This window comes from Canis lupus, chromosome 27, assembly GCF_003254725.2.
Source record: "Canis lupus dingo isolate Sandy chromosome 27, ASM325472v2, whole genome shotgun sequence".
Classification (NCBI taxonomy): Eukaryota; Metazoa; Chordata; class Mammalia; order Carnivora; family Canidae; genus Canis; species Canis lupus.
Window position 1 is genome coordinate 41,202,024 of NC_064269.1, and position 17,998 is coordinate 41,220,021.

At 42.3% G+C, this 17,998-nt stretch overlaps 1 protein-coding gene across 3 annotated transcripts in view; it reads left to right on the plus strand.

Moving 5' to 3' along the window:
- The first annotated feature begins 7,883 nt into the window (after positions 1–7,883).
- The window catches only part of PARP11 (poly(ADP-ribose) polymerase family member 11), a 46,642-nt gene continuing 36,527 nt past the window's right edge, over positions 7,884–17,998 (plus strand). For all 3 annotated transcript variants that reach the window (XM_025461869.3, XM_025461870.3, XM_025461867.3), the window contains exon 1: positions 7,884–8,103. Coding sequence is in view for 1 of the 3 variants with exons in the window: in XM_025461867.3 (XP_025317652.1) it covers positions 8,086–8,103 (18 nt within the window). In the remaining 2 variants the exon portion in view is untranslated. The remainder of the gene's footprint in view (positions 8,104–17,998) is intronic.

The following is a 17,998-nucleotide window of genomic DNA, read 5'->3' on the forward strand; positions in this document are numbered from 1 at the left end:
TTTATTTATTTATTCACAGAGACCGAGAGAGAGAGAGAGAGAGAGAGAGAGAGAGAGAGAGAGAGGCAGAGATACAGGCAGAGGGAGAAGCAGGCTCCATGCAGGGAGCCCGACGTGGGACTTGATCCCAGGTCTCCAGGATCAGGACCTGGGCTGCAGGTGGCGCTAAACCGCTGCGCCAGCCGGGCTGCCCCCTAGCCCAGTATCTGATTTGTCTCATTATGACACCAGATTACGAACTGTGAGGTCTGGCAGCAACATTGAAGATCACCAGGTCTAATGATCTCATCTTTTAGATGTGAAATTGAGGCCCCCAAATGGGATGTGACTTGTTCAATATCACTCAGCTAGTTGGGACCAGAGCTTAGAGCAGCCCCTGAGACTGTTCTAGACTTTAACATGGCATCTCAGGCTTTTCTCCCATGATGGCAGGGAACATGTGCCTCACTACTCTCAGTTGGAAACAGCCAGCCACAAGTGAGGAACTTCTTCAAACAGTGTGTGATAGTGCCTTCTCATGTGTGCAAATTCGGCCTTCTACTCCATCATATATGTTCGTTTCAACATACAAATGCTAGAATTATTTTTTTTTCTAATGAGTAAAATTGGTACTGAAGGTATAATGGTAAAGAGCTATTTATTCCTTGACATATGTTGTAACGCTTGTAGTCAAAACAAAGTTGTAACTTTGGGTGGAATGCTTGGGGTTTAGGAATGGTGGACATCTTTTTGAGTGTGGTTCTGGGCCCCCTGGAGCTATGTGAAGGAGCACAGAGGAGGGTAAACAAAGAATATGAAAGTCAAGATTCTATATTTCTTAAAGAATGAATTTTTAAACAGCTTTTAAAAGATGTAATTCACATACCATACAATTCCCCATTTAAAGTGCATAATTCTGGGCATCTGGGTGGCTCAGTCCATTAAGTGTCTGTCTGCCTTTAGCTTGGGTCATGATCCCAGGTTCCTGGGATCATGCCCCACATCAGGCTTCCTGTTCAGCCAGGATCCTGCTTCTCCTTTTCCCTCTGCACCCTCTCTCATGCTCTCTCAAATAGACAAATAAAATCTTTAAAAAAAATAAAGTGCATAAAACAATGGTTTGTAGTATAAAGGTGCTGTATCTTGAGAGAATGGGGCACAGAAAGCATGAGAACAGCCAGTGATTGGTATGTTACAAATACACCTCCTGCTTTCTGCGCGTTTGGGCATCATGGCACTGACATACCCTAGTCCAGCATCTGATTTGTCTCATTAGGACACCAAATCATGAACTGTGAGATCTGGCCTTACAGTGCCTTTTAAAGTGGAAGGAAGGAATGCCTGGGTAGCTCAGTGGTTGAGCATCTGCCTTTGGCTCAGGGCGTGATCCCGGGGTCTAAGATGGAATCCCGCATCAGGGAGTCAGCTTCTCCTCTGTCTATCTCTCTCTCTCTCTCTCTCTCTGTATCTCATGAATAAATAAATAAATCTTTTTTTTTAAGTGGAAGGAAAAGCAGTATCTAGTTTTTAAATGCAGTGTATGCTCTGTCCTGCCTCGTAGTGATCTGTAGGGCATTATTAATCTCCAGAAGCACCCTTCTATAGCTCCCCAACTCCTTCCCACACTGAACCAAAGCTCTATCCATAGACATTTACTTGATTTGCTGAGCAAAAGCAGTGGACTTCATGGTGAAGTTTATGGTGAACTTGCAGAAGAGAGCCGTCCTTGAATTGGTGGGGGAAGGGAACAAAGAGAGAAAAGGATATAGGTGATAAAGGAATGAGCAACTCTGCTTTTTTTTTTTTTTTTTTTTTAATAAAGAAGAATGTAGATTTATCCCGGGAGAGTACTTGAATTCCAATTGCAATTGTAACCAGGGCTGGTATCAGAAGTAGATGGGTTGAAACCACATTGAGAAATCGCATTAGAGTAGTATTAGGGGCTCAGACTCTGAGGCCGAGCACCTACTGAGGTTTGAAGCTTTGGTCTGAGGCCAAGGTAATTAATTGATCTCTCTGAGCCTAAGTTCCCTTACATATAAAAGAGGGTAATGAGAAAACCCACCTTATTAGGGTTGTTGTCAGCATTATACTTGTTAATATATATAAAGAGCTTAAAACAGTGTCAGACATATACTTTGTGCCATTAAGTATTTGCTAATTGTTATACCAGGCCCTGTTCAATCTGCACATCTCTGCTCCTCGCTGTCCAAGAGCACGCGCGCGCGCACACACACACACACACAGCCCTTAGGAACTTTGCACCGGCTGTTCCCTCTGAATGGAATACTCTTTACCCAGATATCCATCACACTTGCTCCCTTACCTCTTCCAGACTTTTCCTCATATGTTATCTTCTCAGTGAGGACCATCCTGCTGACTCAATATCCTTTATCTTGATATATGTATTTTTTGTATAGTTCTCATCACCCTATAACATACCATACAATGTGTCTACTTATGACATTACGTTATCAGTTCCCCAGCCAGAGCCCTGCCCGTCCGCCCTAGCCTGTAAATTCCACAAGGGCAGGGATTTGTCTCTATTTTGTTCACTGATGAATCCGAAGAGGCTAGAGTTAGCGCCTGGAACATGGAGGGAGGTTGGTAAATATTTGTTGAATGAAGGATCGAAGAGTAATTCATATTACACAATCTGTTGTAATTTCTTGACCTCTCTGTTCATTAGAAACAGGCAACAGCCCCACATGCCTCAAATGACCTCATGCATCCCGGCCTCTCTTTCCACCACCCAAGGTTTGTACTTGCCTCCTTCTTTTCTAATTTTTAAAATGATGTCTTATGGAAGCATTTGCCTGTTTTCCGCTTTTAACCTCAACGCTTCTCACAGTCTTTTTCCAAGTCGTTTCTGTTTCCCCTTTCCGGATCAGTCCCATTAAGTTCTCCTATACAATGTGATGACCAAAACTCTAATGTGGCATTCCTGGAAGGAAAGCCCCAGCCTGGAATGTCACAGCTCCGGAGCCTTTTCAGACCCTCCATCCTCTAATTAGGATGGCCACACATCTCAGCTGCTGCTTTTGACTGCTGCTGTGAGCTGCATGTTGATGTCCATCATTGTGCCTAGATAATTTCCCTGAGCAGCTAAAAGTAATAATCAGTGGTATTTTCAATAGAGCCTTGCCATTTAGTGGGTGAGTTATTTAGCACTTCATTTTTTTTCAGTTGAATTTAATTTCTGGTCATGTCTCCTAATTAGGAAGATTTACAAGATTCATTTTGATTTTTTTTTTTTTGAAAAATTCCTCCCCAGGAATGCTTATCTCAGCTTCAGCAAATGTTTCATCTGCTTATTTCACCTCTTAATTCCTGCTGGGGTTGTTAACACATCAGACTTCAACAGCAGGGCTGATTCTGGGGCTGCCTCATTGTTGGCTCTTTTTCAGATGGAGGCTGGGTCTTTATATTTGAGGCTGATGGGCACAAATGCAGGTTTTTCTTCCTTACTCCCCGTACCCTCTTGTGGCCCCTCGGTTCCCCTTTAGCGCCTTCTTCCGGTCTCGGGCTCCTCTTTTCTGTCAAATCCATCCTGTCCTCTATATGCATTTCTAGTGCTCCCCTATTTCTGGCCATAAATGTGGCTTTTTAAAAAGAAAAACAACTACAGAAAATGACATTAAAATAATAAGTGATGCTATCTCTTGCAGCTCACCACTCACTTGGTTTTCCTTTCTCCTCCCATTGTCTGTATGTGAGATTGAATTTGTTTTCACAAATTTGCCTGGCTGCTCAACTAATGGTTTTCTGATTATTTTCATGCACTCCAGTGATAGGTCTCCACTGTTCCTTTTCTTCTTCTTTCTCACTCCTTTCCCCTCAGGCATTTCCTCTCTCCTCTTCTGGCATTCAAAGAGCTCATAAACTCAACCAGGTGGAAGGGGGACTGCAATCACTCAGGATCCTGGGCCTGGGGTTAGCCTGGCTCTAGATGCCTCCACCCAGAATACACATAGAAAACATGAAAGATAAACTAAATTATCTTCCATTTGTTTGGTGTTCCTGAGAAAGCCAGTGACTGTGGTCAGTCACTATGCATAGTTTCTACTGCCATGGCACTTTGCCCAGAGCTGTGATACAGAGGGAAGCATTCCCAGTGCCGGACTTTGTGCCCGAAAAATGTCAGGCATTACAGGCAGAGTGTAATCTATCAAAAGACTATAAGAGGTTGAGCTCCAGCGATTAAGCCCACCCTTGAGAGAGGTATGAGAAGGTACAGTGAAGTTGTTTTCTATGAGGATATTTTAGAAAGTCCCAGATGCATTGCGTTTCCTCAGAAAAATAAGAGGTGGATTATTAGTATGATTTCAAATACCCAGAAGGTCCAGGTAGGTAATTTAAGGATGAGAGATATTGGCCTGGTAACTCAGGTAAACCTGAGAGGCCATTTCTAGTGGGAAGGGATCAGCAAGACTTTGGCCAGTTGTTGACATATGTGAGAATATCGTGACTAACAGAAGTTGGAGAGGGGGGAGCGACAGTATTTAATGTAAAATTTTCCAGTTTTAAAATGGTGGCCACTTCCAAAAAAATTTAAATACTCTGTGTGTGCTAAAGCTCATTAGCTATGAGTTTGCCACCCCAGGACTAAATGATCACTAAGGTCTATTCCCACTCTTGCTCTCTCAGCGGTCATAAATCAAGAGTGATAAGAAAAAAAATAATACTAAAATTTGCACAGCTGTTTTCAGCTTATGAAATGTTACCTTCATATTACTTTGAGATATAGCAGTTTATATTTTTAAAGGTGATGTATATTCAAACCGGTTGTATTCTCTCCATTCCATTCTCCAACCACTAGCTCAAGCAACCCCAAGACTTCAAGAAAATGAAGTATAATCCCAACCCCACAAAAGGTTGAGGACTCGGTCCTAATCTTTCCAGTTAAACTTGCTTTGTAAAAATCTCCATCTTTGAAGAAGAGCTAAATAACTTAAACTGCTACTATTCACTTAACAAAATTTGTTAAACACAAACACAAAAAAAACCAATAACCAAGGACCAGTTTCATTAATTATAAATATATTTTAATCCCATATAAAAGAGTAACAAATGGAATCCAGCAGTGTGTTCAAAGAATAAGATATACAGGACAAAGCAGACTTTATTTCAAGAATTTAATGGTGGGTTGGACATTAGGCTATCTATTATAGTTCATTATATTAGTAGAGGAGAGTAAAAAGTGAATATGGTAATAGAGATTAAGAGACAGTTAATAAAATTTAACCTCCTTTCCTAATTTAAACCTCACAGGTGACAGTGAGGTATATATATATATATATTTTTAAGATTTTATGTTTAAGTAATCTCCATACCCAATGCAAGGCTTGAACTCACAAGCCCAAAATCAAAAGTCACATGCTCTACTAACTGCACCAGTCAGGCACCCCAAGATGAAGTGTATTTAAATGATATCAAGAATTAACTAGAGGCAAATGCTTGTCTTACTGCATTATAAACTGAAAACCCATTATCTTGTCCTGTATTCTTCAAGTGTTCTGAGATTTTGGTTGATCCAATAGGAAGAGAGAAAATTGCATTATTTGTAGGTGATATGATTGTTGACATAAAAATTGAGAGAGATTAGCTGGCAAATTATTAGAATTAAGACATTTCAGTGTGTTAGGATACAAGATAAATTAAAAAAAAAACCAAAAAGTGAATAGTTTTCCTAATTTACAGTAATGGAAAATATCTCATTCACAATAGTACCAAGAAACCATAAAATATCTAGGAATAAACTTCCCAAAAATTGTGCAAATCTTTGCAAAGATTATTTTATGTATTTGAAATATAAAATACCTAAATACATGAAGAGATGTATTCCTGAATGGAAAGGCTCATGAATTTGAAAATTTGGAAAAGAAAAGAATTAGGAGAGGACTTGCTTTATGAAACAGCAAATAAGTTACAAATTATTATAATTGTGACATAGCACAGGAATAAACAGATATATCGCTGATAGAACAGATAAGAGTGTTCAGAAACAGGCACACTCCGTGATTAATGGTGCCACTTCAAAGTAGTGGGGAAAGAACAGATTATTTGACGGGTGATATTGGGACAACTGGTTGACTATTTGCAAAAAGCAAAGTGAAAAAAAAATAAGGTGAAGAAATCTATTTCAATCCATTTACAAGAAGAAATTAGAGATTTCGAATTTACACACTCTTCTTAACAGTACTTATTTGTTTTAAAGATTTTATGTATTTATTTTAGAGAGAGAGAGAGACAGCATGTACGCTCATGAGTGAGGTGGGAGGGATAGAAGCTGAAGGGGAGGGAGAGGGACAAGCAGACTCCCCACTGAGCGCAGAGCCCCACGCAGGGCTCTATCTCAGGACCCTGACACCATGGCCTGAGGTGAAAGCATCAGATGCTTCACCAACTGAGCCACCCCAAGTGCCTCCGAACAATTCCATTTATAATAATTAATTCCAAGGAGGTAAATGTACAGAAATGTCTGTACAAGAATGTTCACAGAATAATAAAAAATTGAAAACCACCTAAGTATCTATCACAACGGATTATTTCAAATGTGTGTGTGTGATTCACATACAAATCATGGGATGCCATGAGTCTACTTTTTATGTATCGGAGTGAAGGCTATCCATATGATATATATTCTTTAAGATTTTATTTATTTACTCATGAGAGACACACAGAGAGAGAGAGAGGGGCAGAGACGCAGGCAGAGGGAGAAGCAGGCTCCATGCAAGGAGCTTGATGCAGGACTGGATCCCTGGACCCCAGGATCGCGACCTGAGCCAGAGGCAGACGCTCAACCACTGAGGTACGCAGGCATCCCTGTCCCTATGATATTAAGTGAAAGAATCAGGTTCTAAATCTGCAGGAATTCCTTGATCATTTTTAAAAATGTGTGCAGCTATAGAAAAGCTCAGAAAGATATATGACAGTTTCCTTTTCCTTTCCCCTGAGTAGATTCTATTCCTTTGCCTAGAAGATTCTCCCCATTTCTTGGGAGTTACTTGATAAAGATAAAGAGCTCTTTATCCAAGTAACTCCAATAAGTACGTCCTTGAGGTCTTAGCCTAAGCTCTGTAGAGGGACGACAGGAAAGCAGACACCCTGTCCCAGATGAACATAGTCTCATAAAACCCTGTACTTGCCATGCTACCTACAAACCCTACTGCACCTTTTTATTTATCTCTATTACTTGTTTTTTTGCTTTTTCTCCCCTAGACTCTAAGCTCCATGAGGGCATGGACTGCGGGTAGGTCCTGTGCTCCACAGCCCGCCTCGGGGGCTGGGAAGTAATTGTCGCTTATTGAGTTCTTACTGCACGCCAGATACTGTGGTTGGTTTTCTTCTTTTTCTTTTTCTTTCTTTTTTTTTTTTGAGATTTTATTTATTTATTCATGAGAGGCACAGACAGAGATAGAGAGAGGCAGAGACGCAGGCCGAGGGAGGAGCAGGCTCCTGGCTGAGCAGGGAGCCTAACTCAGAATGTGACACCGGGACCTTAGGATGATGACGTCAGCCCAAGGCAGACGCTTAACCTACCGAGCTACCCAAGCATCCCTGTATTCCATAGGTTTTTAAAAAGATTTCACTTATTTATTCACGAGAGACGCAGAGATGCAGAGACGAGATTTAGAATTGGGAGGTTGGGAGGTTTGTCCCCAAGCCCCGCGGACATGAATCCCTGGGCCCGTGGGACTCCTGGCCGCTACCCGGATCGGGGAACACCGGAGGAACTGCAGCGGGGCTCGAGGACCGCTTGGCGGGGAGAGACCACCCGGAGGGCGGCGGGAGGACGAGCCCCTTCGGTCCCCCGACGGCCCCGGCAGCACAAGCCCCGCCCACCGGCCCGGAAGGCCGCGGCTGCGGCAGGACGAGCTTCCGGGGCGGGGCGGGGCCAGCGCTGGTTGGCCGGCCTCGGGCGGAAGTCGGGAGGGTCGGTGGTCCGAAGACGCTGGCTTGTCACGGGGCGGGGTAGAAGGACGGCCTGCGTAGAGGTTGCCTCTCCATCCCTCCGCACCCCGGGGCCCTCGGAAAAAACCCAACACCCCGACCCCGCGGCTAGCCCCTTCCCCCAGGCTCTCTCCGCTCGATTTCGCCACCGTTATGTGGGAAGCGAATCCGGTGAGTAGCCGGGCGGGACGGGGCGGACCCAATGGGCGGGGTATAGGGGAGAGGGCGGGAGGGGGTTCCCGGGAACTGCTCCCCCTCACCCGCTTCGGGCCGGGTGTTGAGTTCCGGGGCCGCGAAGATCCTGGCCCTCGGGTCTCCGACAGCCCCTGGCTCTCGAGCGGCGCAGATGGCCCCGCGGGCTCCCCGGCGCTTAGAGCCCTCTGTGATTTATTTGAGTCGCTGTGGTTTCTCCGCCTTTGTGTTTTGCTTCCTCGTCGGAGTTGCGGGGCTTGGCGGTCGCCCCTCTCCCTGGCCTCAGCTGCACCTGCCGGCGCCTCCTGCATCTGGAGGCCGGTGTCCGGCGTGGGCCTCGGGGGCGCCGTCCTTCCCTTTCCCTTCTCACAGCCCTTCAGTGGACGGACCACCTTCCCTCCAGACGCGGGGGCCGGGGGTGCGCTCCGACCTCTCGACGGTGGCCTGCTTAGGTGTTCTTTTCTTCCAGTGGACAGAACTGATGACCTGGACCTTTCGGCTGCACACCCCACCCCGTCCCTTCCCCTCTTGTTTGACTCCGGTGTTTGCACCGAGCCTGCCTGCGTCTTGGTCGGCTTTGCTTTTATGCATCCACGGACTGTGAAGCTCTCGCTAGGGGGGAAGTGCCCAGAGCCAGGGCAGGTGCCACCTCAGGCCTTGACTGGGGTGATGGCAGAGCCCCTCCCTGCGAGTTGTTGGGCCGAGTCTGTGAGCTGCCCGCAGGCCCAGGCCGAGATAACTGCCCCGGTTCGTGTTCATGCCTGAGACGCTCTTTTGCTGCGGTCAGCACTGACGCCCCCCGCCCCGCCCCGCCCCCCCCCCCCCCCCCCACTTCTGGAATATAGTTCCGGAAGACTGGGAGAGTCTGTCAGTGAATTCTGTTACGTTTTAGGTTTTTGTCCGGCAGAAACTAGTCTGTTGGTTTGCCTTTGTTGCTTACACAGGGTGGTGGCATCCCAGTCTTTGTGTAACTGCTCATCATCGAAGTTTTTTTTGTTTTTTGTTTTGTTCCTACCTATAATCCCGCACTATCAGGCCACATCAGAGGAAAGTGATTGCTGGTATTTGATGTCAGCAAAAGTAACTTAGAATCATGAGGATGGGCTTCCTGCTTTTGGATGGTTTCACTGTCATCAGCAATCTTGGTTTTGTAGCATCGTACGTGTATGTGTGTATGTACATATGTGCATCTGCTGTGTGTGTTTTCAGTCTTTATTAGCAGTCCCTTTTGTCTTGGTTTCTCCATAACAGATTTTTTAGTCACCTAGGTGATGTCTTGCTCAAAGGCACGTATTTCAAAAAAAAAAATTCTTCACTATATTGTAAGCTCCCCGTGGGCAGGGCCTTTGTCGCCTGTTTTGTTTACTTGGTATCTTCAGGCTAGAGTAGAGAGCCTGGCACTTAGGAGGCTCTCGGTAAATATTTGTTGAGTTAGCAAAGGGGACTGGATTAGTACTGGAGACAGTCCTTTGCTCCTACTGTTCATTCTCCCTCCTCCATCACTTATACATTAGCGCTCACTGTGGGGTCATTTGTACGTTTGTGAGGATTATGAAGATGTTAGTGAGTATCTCATGCATTTGGTTTATTATAGCATCATCTCATTTCTTTGTAAGGAATGCTGCTGCTGCTTCTGTCGGCACCCTAACAATTTTGCTTGATTTCACTAGAGCAAACAGACTTTTGTTGATAGTGGTGAACCTTCCACATGTAATCCCACATTGTTCTTTCGACCCTTACCCTTACTGTGCTACCCTAATATGTCTTAATGCTACGGGGTTTCCTTACTGACACTGGTTTCCTTCCTATGAACATATCAATCCTACCAATAAGGACAGTTCAGTTTTTAAAAATACAGTCAGCATTCTCTCTTTGTGTTTCTCTGGTAATTTGTTAGTTTATATTGGTGGATGGGCATCTGGACAGTTTGTCCAGCTGTGTTCATGGAATGAAAATTAGTTTTAATGTTACCCTAAGCCAGACACTTAGGAATTTAAAACAAACCAACCAACCACAATGTATCCTGAAGATAAATGCAGATAACATTTGCATTACCCATCAACTGAAATTGTTTGCCATTTCTTACCATTGAGTGAGATAATAAATTCTACTTTGTGAAGGAAGGCCCTGTGAGCTGCTTGAATTGAAGACTTCTGCCTGGTTTCTCCCTGTGTATTTTTGGTGACATCTATGGCCTTAATATACCACCTATGAGCTGCAGATATATCTCTTATTGCAAATATACCTTCTGTATGATACTGTATTCTACTCACAAGTGGCTTTAGGAAAATGTTATGCTGATATGGGCCATCGTAATACTCAGACGCAGCTGCCCCTTCCAAGTGATACAGAAAAGGAAAAGTCTATATTGCATGGTTTGAGTTTGGAAAACCACCACTGAGCTTGCAACATTTCCTTGCGGGAGAAACCTAAAACAGGATAACCAAAGAGTTATAAACTTTGTCTCAGTACAAAATTTTATCTTTCAAGACAGTCATGTGGTCAGTGATATCTAGTCAAGCTTTTCACTGACCAGGCACCTTGAGGCAAGCATAATGTCCGTGCCAAGGCAGATCTGATTGGCAGAAGCGGCAGGCACACTCAGTTCTGATAAGAGCTCTCGGCAGTTCTCCATCCATCTGAGGGAGGGAGCCCTGACTTATGTACCCCCATTAAAAAAAGGTGCAAAAATCTGTAGAAAGGAATTGCCAACACTGCCTTAACTGTGTATACTGTGACTTTATCCTGCCTTTCTCTACCCTCTTGTGTCACTTGTCTTATTCCTCTTTGCTGGGAGTGGAGTAAGTAGTCACTATTAAATATCAGAGAGTTTCAGTTTCTCTTTGTCTCACTGATGAAGGAAATCGAAAATGACAAACATCTGTAAGATTACAGACCGATGTGTCACAGTATTACAACCTTACTTTCAATGATGAACTCTTCCCTAATTCCTTCCCACATATGAACTCATACTATTAAAAGAATCTGATGAGTTAGCTAAGGGAGGGGAAAATTATTTTCTCAGGATCACACAGGTGAGTAGACAACAGGAATATATGATTATCCGTGTCCTATTTTACTGTATTCTGTTGCCGGGTGACAGCAGTGGTAACATTTGTGTATTAGTGCAGTGATTTACCTGCTGAGCCATCTTTTTCTGTTATTTTATATTCACAGTTGCTTCCAGACTCAGTAGGCACTATGATTCTTATCTCTCCTTTTTCTGTCAAGCTTCTTGAAAGAACAGCCTTAGACTTTTTTTCATTCTTTTTCATACCTCTGCCCCTCCAGCCCCAACTCTGCCCCTAACACTTTACTTGCCAGGAGCTCATCAAGAACTTTTGAATCAACACATATAGTAGCGAACTTTATACTTCCAATCTCTTGTCTTTCTGCAACATTAATGCACGAGAGGTGTTTTTCAGGACTCTCTTCTTTTTCTCCCCTGGGACTGTATTGCTTTGGATTTTTTTCTCCTTTCTATGATTTATCTTTGTTTTTTTTTAAAAAGATTTTATTTATTTATGAGAGACACACACACACACACACAGAGGCAGAGACACAGAGGGAGAAGTAGGCTCCATGCAGGAGCCTGACGTGGGACTCGATCCTGGGTCTCCAGGATCAGGCCCTGGGCTGAAGGCGGCGCTAAACCACTGAGCCACCTGAGCTGCCCTATGATTTATCTTTGAATCATCATCTTAACTACACTGCCTTCTTTTACCCTTGAAATGTTGTAGTGTTAACCTTTGTTTTTTCTTAGCACATCCTTTTTTTTGGTGAACTCCAAGACTTCAAATACTACTGTAGTGAATATGCCTATCAAACGTACCTTTTCAGTCTTAACCCTATTCCTGAGCCAGGTGACAGACACCTCTACTGATTGTCTCTCTGCTAGTCCCAAATTGGATTACCAGAGAAGCCAATCATTGACTCATTACTTCACCCTCTCAACAACTATTTACTAAGTATCTACCACATATTAAACATTCTAGACACTGGGGAGGGGCATTACAAACATGGATCAAGTCAGAGTCTGCTCCTTAGGGGTCTTGCAATATAGTTTGGGGAGCAGAAGTGATACCAGAGGATATTGGAGGACTGGGAAGGTTTACTAACATAAGTTAAATCTGAGCTAGGTGTTGAACTTATAGAAGTGGTCCTTTGGGAAGGGCAAATAAGCAAAATGACCACAGACCACAAAGGTGAAAGAGAATGGCAGGTACAGTTTGGATAAAGGAGCGAAATGGAGAAAGTGCATATCTGATGAGTAAAGTCTTAGTATGGGCATTTTCAGAGAGAGGGGATGGAGGAGTTATGGGTGGTGGTAACTAATATCTGTGTAATATCTCTTCTGAGTCAGGCAGTGTGTCTTGGGCATGGGGGAGGATGGAGGTAGGATTTGTTCCTGGAAACGAAAGTTCTGTAGTGAACACAGTGTCTATGAAGCTGTCTTCCTAGATCAACATTTCATCATGGGTTCATATACGGATACCTGTATCTTGGCATTCTTTCTAATTGTTCTAGTAGTGGATTGAGTTAAGCTGAGTGAATAGTGTGATGTGCCAGTGTTTGGTGGCTGAGACGATGCTAAGCAAACGTGCCCACACTGAGGTTATCTGATGCCTGCGTGAAGAAGGAATTAATAAATTATTATCCTCCCTTTTTTAGGGATGATACTAACTAAGTTTTAAAGTTTGGTGACCTTTCTGAATGAGGACAGAACCAAGTTTTAAATCTAGGACTTTCTAGCTCTAGAACACGTACTTTTTCCAGTCTGACTTAGGATATAAGACTTAAAGTAGGTAGAGAAGAGCCTATGAGGAAAGTCACAGGGACAGAAAGATTACTGAGCTGCAGAAAATCATGACCTTTTTGTAACAACAACTTCCATATTTTGAGAACTTTTTTTCTAGTGGTGCAGCGCATGCCTATTGCATGGGCAGCAATAGGGAAATGACCTGGCCTCCCCAGGGTTGGCATAGCAGATACAGCACAAGGCCAAGACAATGAGTCTAATGGTTTTTGGAGTATCAGAATTGTGATACAGGCTGGAGGCAGACTTTTGTAACAGGTTTGAAATTTGGGGTGAGGTGAAGTGCTGAGTATGACGCACCTGGTCCAAAATCCTCAAACAGAGTGTTGAGGTTTGTTACTTATGCAGCTCACCCTCGAGGAGTTGGATTTGCTTTTGAAATAATATCTGATAGCACCCATCTATTTATTGAGCACCTACCATAAGCCAGTCAGTTCCAAGCCTCAGCATTTACAGTGGTGAACGAAACAGACCAGGTCCCAGCCCTTACCAGCTTGCAGCCTAGTGCAGGGAGGCAGAGAGTAAGCCAGTAATTACACAAATAACATTTAAATGCAATTGCAGTAAAAGCTCTAAAAAAGAGGAGGGAGGGAGGGAGGGAGGGAGAGAGAGAGAGAGAGAGAGAACAATGGCACTGTATGATAGGGGGAGCTAATATTAGGCTGGGAGATCAGGTAAGTCCACACTGTGAAAGCCACTTTTTCATCGATTGATCCAGTAAAGGTTGGATGGGAGGCGAGTAGGGCTATTCAGACACAGAAATAGTGAGCAGAGACCCCGAGGCAGAAAGGAGCTTTGTGTTTGAGGCAGAGAGAAGCTGTGTGTGGCTGAAACCCAGTGAACCAAGATATGAGGCCAGGAGGTAGGCAGGAACTAGCCAAGCGTGACTCTGTGGCACATGTTTAGGATTTTGAACTTCATTCTTAGAAGAGTGGGAAGCCATTGGAGGATTTTATATAGGAAGGGGAAGGAACAGATCTATGTTTTTAAAAAGATCATTCTGGCTGTTGTGTGGAATATGAGTTACTTACTAAGGAGTGTGATATGCAGAATAATGGCCTCCCAAAGATACCCACATCCTAATCCCCAGAAACTGTGAATATCTTAAATTACATAGCAAAGGGAAATTAAGACTGACCTTTTGATTGGGAGATTGTTTTGGATTATCTAGGTGGGCCCAGTGTAATCACAAACATCCTTAAAAAGCAGAAGGAGACAAAAGAAGTGAGTCTGAGAAAGATGTTGCTATGGAAGAATAGTCAACTTTGCTGGCTTTGGAGACTAAGGTGGCTACAAGGCAAGGAATGTGGGTAGCTTTTACTTTTTAAATATTTTATTTATCCATTCATGAGAGACACAGAGACACAGGTAGAGGGAGAAGCAGACTCCCTCTGGGGAGCCCAATGTGGGACCCCAGGATCATGACCTGAGCCAAAGGCAAACATTCAGCCACTGAGCCACCCCCATGCCCTGTGTGGGTAGCTTTTAAAAGTTGGAAAGGCCAACAAGATTCACCCCTATAGCCTTCAGAAGAGAATCAAGCTCATGGCAATTTTAGCCTAGTGAGTTCCATGTCAGACTTCAGCAGAAGTGTAAGATAATTAATTTGTGTTGCTCAAAGCCATGAAGTATGTGGTTATTTGTTTCAGCAGCAATTGAAAACTAATACAGAGGGCCATCAGAAAGGCTGTAAGACCACTTAGGGAGCTATAGTGTACTCCAGGGTGAAGATGAAGGTGATCTGGACTAAATCAATGATAGCAGGGAGAGAGACATAGAAGTGGATCACTTCAGACTGTACTTTGGATAAAGAATGCTAGGTTTCTGGCACAGGCAGTTGGGAGGAATGAATTTTTTTCGTGGAGATGGGGAGACTTGGAAAGGGGAAGATATGGCAGAGATCAAGAGTTTGGTTTGGGGTTTAGTGCACCGGTGAGGCATTCAAGCAATAAAGTCAAAGAAGCAATTGGGTAGGTGAGTCTGGAGCTCAGAGGGGAAGACTGGGCTAGAAGTGGCAATTTTGCCCTTAGTCTGTCTAGATGGCTTTTAAAATCATGGCATGAAGTGAGCTCCCCTGGGACAATATTTCCTAAACTTTCAGTACCCATGCTCCATGATCACCAATTTTATTTTATTTTTTAAAAAGATTTTTATTTATTTATTCATGGAAGACACAGAAAGAAAGAGGCAGAGACATAGGCAGAAGGAGAAGAAGGCTCCACACAGGAGCCCGATGTGGGACTCAGTCCTGAGACTCCAGGATTATGCCCTGGGCCGAAGGCAGATGCCCAACCGCTGAGTGACCCAGGCATCCCAATGATCACCAATTTTAAACAAGAAAGTATTATTTAAAAAATTAATGTTTTTATTATTGAAAAATATATTTTTGTAGCTTCTTACAAAGTATGTATCTAACTTGTTGACAGATAGGTAGAGCTATAGATTAGATCCAGATACTCTGATTTTTTTATTTACCCTGTATTTCTACTAAATTAGGAAATTCCATGCTGTAATTATAGATTGTCAAGATTTGCAACTGGTGTTTACTGGTTCTTTCAGATTTTTTTTGGAATGCCAAGATCAAATACATATTGAGAAAGTATGAGAAAATTTCTCCCTGAAGACTGTTCCTAGTGTTTGATCAATTGCCAAATCGACACACTTAAAAGATTAAGTAACTGTAGGGATGAATGTTTCAACCAGCCTGAACGTTTGGAAGACAGCAGCAAATGTATTCTTAGTCCTTCTTTGATTACTTCAGTCTCTGGAAAGTATCAGTTCATGTATTGTTGTAATATTTGGATGTGTTCTTTATATATCCACAATAATAAAATCAGTCTCACTCTCTGATGAGTGAAGAAAGCCATCAGATTCTGGGAAGGAATCATACCCTAGCAATCGAACCATTTGTTGCATGGTTTTGTGACTGAAAAATCTGACATCTTATTCTCCTCATTAAAAATTGGGATATTTTGGCTTTGAAATAATAGATTCAGGTTATTTCAGATGCTGAGTGTATTTTAGCTATATATTTAAGTAGGCCTCTGGAAATCAAGAATGGCTATTAGTATTATCAGCATCATAAAGAAATATTTTTATCTCATCTGTCCTTTTGGAAACTCTTGTCAGCACTTTTTTTTCCTTGACATGCTTTAAACTCGAGTAGGAAGGGTAATTTTGCAAACACTGCCATTTCTTTCCACACATTCAAGAGCACATATTGAGTTGTCAAGATTTGCTGATACTTAATTTTCATTATTTCCTTCAACATTCAATTACAATTAGGAGGCATATTGTTGACTTCTAACTGTTCCATGTGTTTAAAACACCTTTTAGTGTTGGAGCAACACCTTTTCTTGCTGTTTGTATAGCTCATCAATTGTATAGTATAACAATTGATGTCTGTCAATTCTGAGTAGGTCGCACCTTTTCCAATCCATGTCACAGCTCAGGAAAGTATCACCATCTAAGTGAAAACTGTCTTCCCTTGTGCTGTGAGTTTTCACTGATAAGAAAAACAAAAAGTTGTGTACTTTTATCTCATTACAGGGTATATATACTATAAGAACTGATTTGTGTTTCCTCCACAAAGAGCTTTGTTCAATTTTAAGACAAAACATATGCTGAAACACTCACGTGACAATAACAGCTCTCTCATAACATGTGCCATTGATACTATATGACTTCCAACAGGGTCATTTAATAAAGAAGTTTTGTCAATAGCTTGTTTTGTTTCACAATTAAATTGGGCATTAAATTTGGACTGACAAATTCTCAGTGATGTCAGGACCTTTACCTGTTTTAACTGAGGAATACCTCTTTAGTCTTGGTCTCTTCTGTACCAAAGTAAATTGAGGCTTTGTTTGAAGATGATGTGAAAATTTACTTAGTTGTACACCACTATATTTGCTGAGCACTAGCTGATATGAAATGATCAACACAGACTGATTATAATGACATAGTGAGTTGGTAACTTTAAAGAAATTAAAGTTTTCATGAAAATCATTATTACTCTTATATTTCAACTTTGCAAAATGCATATGAACAAATTCCTTTAATTTTTCCTCTGAAAATGCCCATGAACTACTTCATAATTCTTGAGGACCATGTTTCAAAGATGTTGAGAAAGACAAGAAAAGGGGCTAGGACTGAGCCCACAGAGCCCAAAAGTTACAGGCTGCATAGAAATCAAGGTGCAAAAGAGATCAAGAACTTGTGGCCAAAAATCCAAGACAATCTAGAGAGTATGATTTCATGGAAATCAAGAAAAGAGTAACTCAGGACAGAGGATAAACTGTGGAATGTTACTGAGTGGTCAAAGAAGATGAGGACTGATAAAAGAGCATACATGCTCTTAGCAACATGAAGCTCCTTAGAAGTCCTAGCAAGTGTTGTTTGTTGTTTGCTTGTTTGTGATGGTGATGGGAGATATTGAGCCAGAAGCTAGAAAAACTGAATTAGAATGGGTTTTAGAGTGAATGGGAAGTGATGAAATTGAAATGAAAATGGTGTGTGTAGAGGAAGAGTTATAGTTAATCCACCAATGGAGATAAAATGGAATCCTAAAAGTGCTCAATCCAAGGAGGCTAGAAAAAGATGAAAAGGAGAACAAAGGACACATGGAACAAAAGCAAATAGCAAGATGATAAACTTAAACCTAACCATATCAATAATCATACCAAAGTAAATGCTGCAGACATTTCCATTGGAACATAGATTGTCAGATGAGTAAAAAGAAAGACCTGATTATAAGTTGTCTATAAGAAACACACTTTGAAAATAAGATACAAATAGTATAATGCTAAATGGAAAGAGAGCTATGATTGGTACACCAGTCAAGAGAAAGCTTGAGTGGTATATTAAAGATTTCAGAGATAATTATATTATCAGGGATGAAGAATGTCATTTCCTATGATAAAGAGTATGGTTAATCAGTAACAATCCTAAACATTTATATATCTGATAATAAGAGCTTCAAAATACATGAAGCAAAACTAATAGAACTGTAAGGGGAAATAGACGAATCCATTATAGTTGGAGATTTTAATACTCCTCTCT